At 45.0% G+C, this 10407-nt stretch overlaps 1 protein-coding gene across 1 annotated transcript in view; it reads right to left on the reverse strand.

The window, feature by feature from the left end:
- Positions 1-6276: 6276 nt before the first annotated feature.
- The window catches only part of LOC119171450 (uncharacterized), a 6310-nt gene continuing 2179 nt past the window's right edge, over positions 6277-10407 (reverse strand). The window contains exon 2 of the mRNA XM_037422267.2: positions 6277-6682. Within this exon, the coding sequence (XP_037278164.2) occupies positions 6494-6682 (189 nt within the window). The 3' untranslated portion in view covers positions 6277-6493. The remainder of the gene's footprint in view (positions 6683-10407) is intronic.

A 10407-nucleotide genomic window follows, 5' to 3' on the forward strand; every position in this document is an offset into this window, starting at 1 on the left:
TTCACAATCATTGCTCCCTAAGATCTCCATCAATTGCAATTAGCTACCTGCATCTTTATAACTCTCACTAACCCCACTTGTTTTAGGAATGTACAAATAAACTTGAAGTCATGAACTTTACCAACGGTATACAACTAGACTTATTGGTGTGGATTGGCTCTTTGGTGTATTCTTTGTGTATTGATTTCCATCGCCTGTTAAAAAAAGATTACTATTTGTGTGCATTATTTGGTACTATCTAGGGTTGATATCTCCACTGTAATGTGTATTTATTTTTCTGTTGAGCTGTATTTCCACCCTTCTCCTCTACTATCTGCGAATATACCCTGAGGATTTCACAAATATAAATAAATCAATTAATTATTGAATAAATGAATATTTGTGCATTTGGGGACTGGGAGACCTCGACGAATTCTTCAACTGCCAATGTTCCCCAGTAGAGTGACTTGGTTGCCGTGGTGTCCTTCGAGAGAAGATGTTGTCCAGCAGACTTGGTTTTTTTTTTTTAACTATTGAGCACACAGATTTTCTGATCAGGTGTGAGAACAATTAGCCCGGCTCCCGTGGCCGCACTACACATGCCAGTGACCATTCATAAACAAGTCAAAGAGATGGAGGGTGCGGATATCAAAAGAGAGTATTGGACTATAGTGTCTTCTTACGGCCAGAACGTGAACGCTTCCTTATTCAGGCCACCACGGTTTAGGGACAACGCCTGGGCCTTCAGCCTTAGGTCGAGTCACTTTTTCATTAAACATTCTTTTTAGCTATCTGTAAAAGTACATGACCTTAGGATTCTTTTGAAGATAGAAAAAAAACCTTTTATCGGTAACTATACTTCGAACGCGTGGCCGAAGGTGCTCCTTTATAGCTTTATATGTGACATGATTGATTGATTTGTGGTGTTTAACGTCCCAAAACCACCATATGATTATGAGAGACGCCGTAGCGGAGGGCTCCGGAAATTTTTACCACCTGGGGTTCTTTAACGTGCACCCAAATCTGAGTACACGGGCCTACAACATTTCCGCCTTCATCGGAAATGCAGCCGCCACAGCCTGGATTTGATCCCGCGACCTGCGGGTCAGCAGCCGAGTACCTTAGCCACTAGACCACCGTGGCGGGACATATGTGACATGGTCGTCAAGCCTAACTACCTAGACACAGTTAAACTTCGTCACATATAAGAAATATATACTACACTCTAAGATAGCTAGCGTTAGCTGAAGCTATGGATGTTACAAATATTCCACTGAGAATTTTGCATCAGAAAGAGGCGGGGGAGGTTTCGGGCTCCAATAAGAACAGTCATCTTGCTTGTGGTGGTGCAACGAGGGCTCGCTGAACGTAGTCACTCGAATGTTGATGCATTCTACAACTTGAGAATTTTCTCGCAGTGTGAAATGCATTTTATATTAGTGGAGGTGCCTGTGTAATATACTGCACAGCACGCCTTGATATACTGCGGAGGAGGCAATCTTTACCAGCATTACGGGGACATTGAAGACCACATATTTTATCTTTTTCTTCCTGCTCTTACGCTCGACCAACGAGAGATTGTCACAGACCACCGGATGCGGAGAAATCTTATTCCGCCCCATTCGTTGACTTAAAATATTTACTTTAGCCAATATAAACAAACAGTCTGCGGCGAGGACCGGAAACATCCTTTAAGGGTCGAAATGGAATTTATCAAGTGACTCTGTTTACCCAAGCTCCTGCATTCCATCTCATCTGATCATTCCTGAGCGAAAGTCGCGCATCTTCCATTTGCTCGTTGCACCCAACAGAGAAGAGAGAGAAGAAAAAAAAAAGACCGCCCGATCACACGTGTGTTGAATGGAAAGGCCGGAATTTCCGGTTCTCCCACGCAGGAAAAACACGCCTTATCTAACCGATTTCGATTGCCACTCACGTTTTCGCAGCATTAGAAAAAAAAAGACAAACTCTCATCTCGAGAGTGAGTGGTAGAGATAGTGATGAGGTATGCTTTGCCACTCGCTAATCCTAGCGACTGAGAGAACCCTTTGAACGATCGGAAAATCGAAGAATGTACGAGTGCAAAAGTGAGTAACAGCACGTTCAAAAAGTAGCTAGCTCTAAGACACTTGGAAGTTGATTTAGCGATGACGTGGGAGTAGCCTCATCAAAGGAAACAATAACAGAATTTCATTGATCGCCGATAACAATGTAAGATGTTTCCCAAAATGAGTACGACATTCAATATGAAGAGAAATGGTGTTAAACGCGCGGGCCTCTTCCTTGCAAGCCACGGCCCGTGCATGTCTTCGTGTTAGTTTTCTTTCGTGATTTTTTTAATGTTTGTGACACTGCTAAATGTTTCTCGTACTATTTTGTCGTCCAAATTTTGTTTGGGTAAGCTACACATATGAGTGTGGTCTTCAGCATTGCTTATGTGACACAAAACAATAACATTCTAATCAACATCCTGATCCTAATCCAGGTTTTAGTCATTGCGTACGTCGGTAATGATATGCTTCTGAAAACCTTATATGGCGGATTCCTTTTAGAAACACTCTACAATGTAATTGGAAAGATTCGACATGTTTTTTTTAAATGGCAAAGTTAACCACCATTTTGTTCAACCTCTCCCCCTTTCTCTCTCTCCATTGCTTCTCAGCCCTTCCGAGAATTAAATTTTATAATTGCGGCTCGGGAGCTTCAGTGACTGTAACACTCGTGGTGTACGCGCGCGCGCGCGCACGCACACACACACACACACACACACACACACACACACACACACACACACACACACACACACACACACACACACACACACACACACACACACACACACACACACACACACACACACACACACACACACACACACACACACACACACACACACACACACAAACTTTTTCAAAGAGAAATGTCACAGCATAGATCTTAACAACTCACCTCGTAACCAGGTTCAAGAAAGACAGTGCAGACTAGAAAATACTTGTAGAATTCAGCTGTAGCTTTGGGCTAAGTCGTGATGCTAAAAATCAAAACAGCTAGACAATTTCAGAATCAAACTTCGCAAGAGACAAACACTAAAATTCGTGCGCCAGAGTGGTAAAGCCGTTGCGGTGTGGGGCTGAAAGACCGAAGTTCATTGGTTCGACCCTGACCGTACTGCTCTCATTTTGAAGGGCTCGTGTTGTACTATCTGATGTCATTCAACATTATGGCTCAAATTTCCGTAGTTCTCGACTACGGCGTCCTTCATAATCATGTGTGGATTTGGGGAGGAAGACCCCATTAGGCACTGAAATGCCGGAGTCAGACATAAAAGTGGACGAGAAAGCAATTTGCAGGCCGGTGAAAGCCAAACCCACATCCTCTGTGTGCGCAGGGAAACGCTTTACGAGTGAAGCTAGGAAAGGAGTATTCTCAACAACATGCCCTAGAGAGGCTGCTCTTCCAGCTTTCGCTGGATCTACGACGCGTTGCGCGCAGGCATGACGATGGTTTTATTGTACTGCTCGCATAACATTGTACGTCAACCTCAAAGTAGGCAAACTCGCCGAGAAATGTGTACTCCACGCGAAAGCCCTCAAAGCTACCAGAGTTGAGAGCCTCGTTGTGCGGCGAACGAGGAGACGAACCGAAAGACCCGTCGGTTTCCCCGCTGCCTCATTTGCATAACCGCTTCCAGATTTACGAAACGCTGACGACACCGTAGTTTTTTCGCGCGGTAATGAATTCCGCTTAATTTCGCGCATGAAAGCGAAACGAAAGTGCCAAAGCCGGAGTCAGGCGGAATTTATTAGTTCGCCAAAGTGAGCGACGTCGGCGCTTTGCAAGTGTACGGAAGCCAGTGCAAACTCGCCAGATGGTGAGCCGGGAGTTAGGACCGAAGGCCTAGCTTTTTAGCTGGTCAGGTTTGCAGACGCGAAATGAAGGTTAACGTCACGGTGTAAGAGGTGGTTAAAGTGTTTGAAAGATTGATATAGTTACTCGTGTGTGTGCTAACCCTGGTCATACCATCGTGTTTTGTTACACACCATGAAAAATATCTGCTTAACTGTTCTATATATTTCACAAATTTCAAAACAATAAACAAATAGTCCGAAATTTCGCGCAGACGTTTACGCTGCTTGTGTTGAATAACAAGATCAGCGATCAAGAGTGTAAGATATTATAATTATAACGCATATTAACGCTGAATAAAAACTTGCTATATTGCGCGTAATTTCGAGGCTTCCTCGTACATCAAGTTAGTTAGCGTCATGAAGTTTGATATGGTTTGCGCGAGCAAACGTAGGTCTTTTTGTCACGAACTAATAACGATGAAAAATTAAGCCTCTAATCGTAGACAACTCTATACTCTACTGTTTGACTACGCATTCAATGAAATAGGAAACACCATTGAGTTTGCTCGCGATAATAAACATTTCACGTACGCAAGAACGGTTGGCCTAAAGGGTTCATGGAAACGAAATATCTTGAGCCGAATTTTCCAACAACTTTAGACAAAAGTACGCCTGGAACGTGAGCCACGAACGCGCTTTCCTGCCCTCAGCTCTTCCCTTCTTCCTACAGTACGTAGACGAGCGCCTCCGGTGGTCGCTTCTAGTAACAAGAACGCCTCTACAATGGCATCTGAGATTGCGCGGTGGCAGCAGGCTCTTTAAGCAAATGAGAGCGCCCGTCTAGGCACAGTTTTCCAACAGGCATTGTCTCGACCTGAATAATTTTCACCTGCGAGAAAGCTACCAGGATTTAAGGACTCCTTGCCGTAATGTATTAGAGGGACCATTTGCCCGCCCCTCGAAATCACCGGACTGATTAATTCAAAGTTCTTTCCTCTTCCTCCTCCGGAGCAGTTACAGGGACCACATATCTATTCAAATAAACTCAAGCTTATTTTCTTGCTGTCATACGGAAAGAAGGACTGCGAGGAAAGCTGGAACTGTGGTTATGGTGATCGACCACAGAACTGAAAGGCGCGGGTTCGATTCCAGTCGTTGTTGTCCCTTTCCGAGAGAGGTGAGGAAAGGGGCTCATGTAGTGGGCGATAACTCAAGCTTATTTTCTTGCTGTCATACCGAAAGAAGGACTGCGAGGAAAGCTGGAACTGTGGTTATAGTGATAGGCCACAGAACTGAAAGGTGCGGGTTCGATTCCAGTCGTTGCGGTCCCTTTCCGAGAGAGGTAAAGAAAGGGGCTCATGTAGTGGGCGATAACTCAACTTTATTTTCTTGTTGTCATACGGAAAGAAGGACTGTGAGGAAAGCTGGAACTGTGGTTATGGTGAACGGCCACAGAACCCTAAAGGCGCAGATTCGATTCCAGCCACTGCGGTCCCATTCCGAAGGAGGTGAAGAAAGGGGCTGTTGTAGTGTGCAATTGCAGCGCACGTTAAGGAACCCCAAGGTGAAGCCTCATCTCATCATCAATATAAGCCTGTGTTAGTCGAGTGTTAGTCGACTGCGGGGCGTCCTCCAACGATCTTCACTGTGCCCTATCCTGTGCGAGCCTTCCAAGGTTAAGTTTCTAGTAGCGGCCTATTCGACTCCAGAAATTCTTAGTACCAACTGCTGCTTTACACGTCCGACTACCACAATCCGTGGTATGGTGTTGAGCAGCTGCTGGAGTCTGAGGGCCCGGGCGTGGTAAAGAGGTGAATTCGGGACGTGCTGGCAGGGAGACCGATTGATGTTCTGGTGAGGGAGTGGGCGTTCTTGGAGAGCACGAGAAGTGCATGCGAGTCTCGTGCACCGCCACCCACCAAGTCCCTAGCATAAAAGAGGTGCAAAAAGTCACTTATACTTCGGAATATGGTTCGAAATAGAATAACTATTTGTAGCATTCGCTGCATGGCGCCAAGTTGGACCGGCTGAGCTCCGAGAACTACTCTCGTAGCATCCGCATGCCGTCTCAAAAACAACTCAGACCAAAATATTTCCTGATCTCAGTCTTTTCTGAACATCTGGGAAGCAGCTACCAAAATCTGTGAACCCACACAAGCGTAGGACTTGAATACAGCTCTGAAACGAGGTTCTGATAAAATTTTCCTCGATCGTAGTAAACATTCTTCACAATCTCTTCAATCGAGGTAAGATCGTAACGTTATTTATTGCCAACACAATAAACCAAAACGTTTTATAACATTAAAAATATCAATTATCCATGCCGGAATGCATTTCTTTACTTATACGAGTGAGTTAGTGAAACTTGTACAAATAGTATATATATAACTGATCTACTGTAAGTAAATATATATTAAAAATGGCATTCTACTGAAGTTGTAACAATACTCGAGCTCTCACGTACATTTATTCTACCACGTTAATAAGTGTACGTCGCGTACCCTGAAAAATAACAGCGTGTGAACGTAAGTGCTACAACATGTTGCATTAAAAAATACGTGAACTGCCGAAGCGTCCCATTGTCTGCCGTATAAGCGCTGGCAGCAGATTTTCTTTTTCATATACGTGATGACAGTGTACATTATTAACGCCTCAACAGTCTTCACTCAATCGTCAACAAGGGCTTTCCCGGTGACGTTGATGCCGGTTATGTTGGAGGGGTCCAGGGTCGTCGTCGCGGCTGACACGACGTTCCTGGCTGGATCCATCGCGTACAAGGCGGCAACAGCAGTCAAGGTGATGATGACCACGGCCAGGCCGAATATGAACGTCAGGCTCGTTTTGTGCTGAGGAGGCTGCGTCATTGACAACGAACACATCGTCACGTTTTCGGAAGGTGCGTGGTATTCCCGCACTGGTAGACATGTCTTCATAGTCAGAGACATCGTAGCGACATCGTAGCGTACCGGCTTTTCACAGAGCATAAAAACACGTACCCAGATGAGAGAGCTCTGATGTTTTGTGTCGCATTTTAAGATAATGATGCAGTGTGTGCCTGTGAAATTATGGTGCATTTGTGAGGTCACCGGAAATCAACAAGGCAAGGTATAAACAGGAAATCTTCGCCGAATAAAACAAGAACTCACCAAGTTTCATACGTGTTAAGAGAAGTTCGATGTAGCCTTGCTGTACCTCCTTACACGCATATAACCGATATTCAACTTCTTTCAGCCAATGGCTGAGGGCGTGTGGTGTAACACAGTGAATAACGTCTGTGATGCTGTGTTTCTTATGTGTAATGTAGTTATGTTGTGGCGCTTCGTTGTACACGTGACGCTATTCATATTGCACAGTGGTCTCGAATTCCCATTTAGCAGGCAACAGAACAACCCTGAACTTTTCTTTATGTTATGAACATCTCGATTGACATGTACTAATTTGCTGTCACGCAGTTCGCAGTGATGCATGATCCGCTGTGTGTGCACATCATACTATGGAAACCGTTTTGCTTATAGCTGAGGAATGCTTCATGCTTATCTATTGTTTCACTGATTTCCTGCGAACGATCGTAAGTGCACCGTGACTTAACGGACACACTAGTTGGAAACGCACCCAGGTTTGAGACTGCTGATTTGCTAAGCGATGAGTTAGGTTTCTTAAAACACGTCGAACGTTCGACCGAAAACGTTTTTTACTCGTTCAAGCATTGGAATTCTAGGTCGATTTGCTAGTTATTCCCCCTCCCCTCCCCCTTGCTTACAGCGATTGCAAATAGGGAAGGCCTTATATAGTTAAAAATCGCAAAAAACTTTCGCTCTTACATCTTCCTGAGAGCAGCAGTACAGTGGAGATGTGTGCTGTATGTCTGTGGGCTCATGATTCCCGGCCAGGTTTTCCGATGACGGTAACCTTAAACTACAGACGAACAAACGTGCTTCGAAAGTGCAAGTGTCTCAACCATGACCAGCCAACTATAAAAACATTGGGATTTTGAAGTATGAAAAAAACAAAAAAAAACATGAAATCTTCTTTCTTGTTGTTGCCCTATAGCCTTATAAAAAATTGACCACGTATCTCCGCGCTTCGCTGCAAAGGACGTGGCAAGATCTATTTGGAGGCGCTGTGTGAGATTACTGCGCCATCGGGCAGTAATGTGAAAAAACGAAAGTTTGCTTTAGAACGCAGAGCCATGTAGGTGACAGTGCCGGGTCGTTCTAGTTGAAGTCCCCAAATTTTTTTGTGAAGCGTAGAAAACACCAGCTATCTTTTTTCTTTATTTTGAGTCGATGTACTAATGTCCCACTCCCCACCTTTAAAAACTTTCTGTATGTAACGTAGTACTACATAGCCTCTGTGCTGCTTCATTATTTTTGTTGCATGACACACACACACACACACACGCACACACACACACACACACACACACACACACACACACACACACACACACACACACACACACACACACACACACACACACACACACACACACACACACACACACACACACACACACACACACACACACACACACACACACACACACACACACGTTTTTTGTGAGCTCTCGTGCATATTGAACAGAATGCGGTACATATAGGTCTGCTATTATTACAATATACATTTTCTTTTAGGCAGAATGAGTTCTAGGATGAAGCTTCAATACAACAGGTAGCCGTGCATTAGGTGCGAATGCTCTCAATTTCAATCACATTTCAAATAATTTTTTGTCTGCCTGCCTCGCAATTATGGTTTAAAAGGTGGCCTGAGTTCAAAACTAAACGTGTTGTTGCTGGTAGTGCTCTATCCTCTCCGTCGATCCATTACTGTTTCCGTATTTCGACTCGCGCTACAAAAATTTCTTTTAAATGCATCTTCAACAAGCCCACTGTGCAACTCTAGTTCAATCGCACTTTAGCATTAAAGCTTTGTACGCGTATGAAGGAACAGACCTTCGTTCGGAGAATTCAGGCAGGAGGACTCCTTACTCCTTTATTGCCGAACCGTTTTCACAGGGGTAATGCACCACCACCAGTGACAGGTTTCTCTTCCACGTGCAACTGCCGGGTTGATCTCGACCATTTGTGTTGGTAGTGCCCCGTATACAACCCACCTAGTCTTCGTACCCTGACCACCATAAAACGGGGACCTTGACCTTCTTCTCTCCGGACATGGTCCTGCCTGAAGCCTTGGCCCCCCAGATCGCGCCATGGAGTTCTGGCTAGTACTCATCTCGTTCCTCCAGGACCCGGCCATGCCACCGGTCAGTGACCGACTCCGCGACAGCCACAACATTCAAGCCATTCAAGCGGCTTGAATAAAACGGAGGCAGCCCTACCCCATCCCTCAGCTACAGTGTCCCTGTCCACCACAGCGCCCCTCAGCGTGAACAAAGTGGAATAAACGTGGTTTCAATATTCATTTCTACATTGTGCTGCATGTCTGCGTTACTGTGGGCCTAAGTAGCTTACCTTAGTTTCCTAATTTTGCGCACCCTTTCTCTACGGCATATCAGAAAATATGGCTGTATTGGTATAGGGCAAAATTATATATGCTCTCATAATGATTAGGACAAACGTAGCTTGACGTGTTAGAGAAGTAGGGCGCAATGTTTATGAAATGTAATTTTCAGGTTACTGATGACATATTGATAAGTACAGTGCCGTCCACTGTTGAGGTGAACACGGCTCAGCGTCGCCGCGCTCCGCGCAGCGCCACTATGCCGTTGCGGCCGCGCATCGAAGCGTAGCGACGCATGAGCACATCGACACATGGTAGATGCTTTACATTGTCTACTAAATCGCTTGAGCGCATCATTTCTTAGTAACAAAGCGACAGTTTTGTTTGTCTGTATTAAAGCTAGTGCGGCACATGCTTGTGTCACTGCACGGCTTCGATGCGATGCGCGGCCGCACCGGCTGCACAGGCGCTCCGCAGAGCGCTGCCACACTGAGACGTGTTCCTTCTAACAGTGGGCGCCACTGTACAGTTTATAATTTGCATGTATCGGCTAATTTCTCAGTAAATTGAATAGACTCACTAGTTGCTGAAAATGCATTATGAAGTATTGAAGCCCGAGCAAAATTGCGCCGAATAAATAGCAATGACATCACCCAAATACCGTGGTCGTTTCCTTTCCCTGTCCGTGTCTTAGCGCTTAGGTTTTCAGTAGTGCGACTATTCACATTTAATGTTTGCTGTCAAACGAGACATGGCGTCCATGAAACGTCTAAAATCAAGTAATGACAAGAGTTTCGTAATTACGCAGTAATGGCTTTGAACGACTTCCCTGTACACTGGCTCTTCACAATTTTTTTGCTACTGGGCCTGAACTTCTTGTTTCTTTCCGGGATGTCGTATATAAAGTTTTTTAGCCGACTCACGAATGCGCTTCTTCATGTCCTTCCTGTTAAAACTGCTTTACAAAAACGAACGTAGACAAGCTTCGCCGAGAAATGAGTAATTATGCGTTGCCGAGGCATCCAAACGATTAGGAAAGGCTCGCCTGCCATATGTGTTCAAAGCCGCTGTGAACCTACCCACGCTGCCGATCGTATCTAGAGAAGCACGTGCCCACGAA

Source organism: Rhipicephalus microplus, chromosome 4 (assembly GCF_043290135.1).
Source record: "Rhipicephalus microplus isolate Deutch F79 chromosome 4, USDA_Rmic, whole genome shotgun sequence".
Taxonomy (NCBI): domain Eukaryota; kingdom Metazoa; phylum Arthropoda; class Arachnida; order Ixodida; family Ixodidae; genus Rhipicephalus; species Rhipicephalus microplus.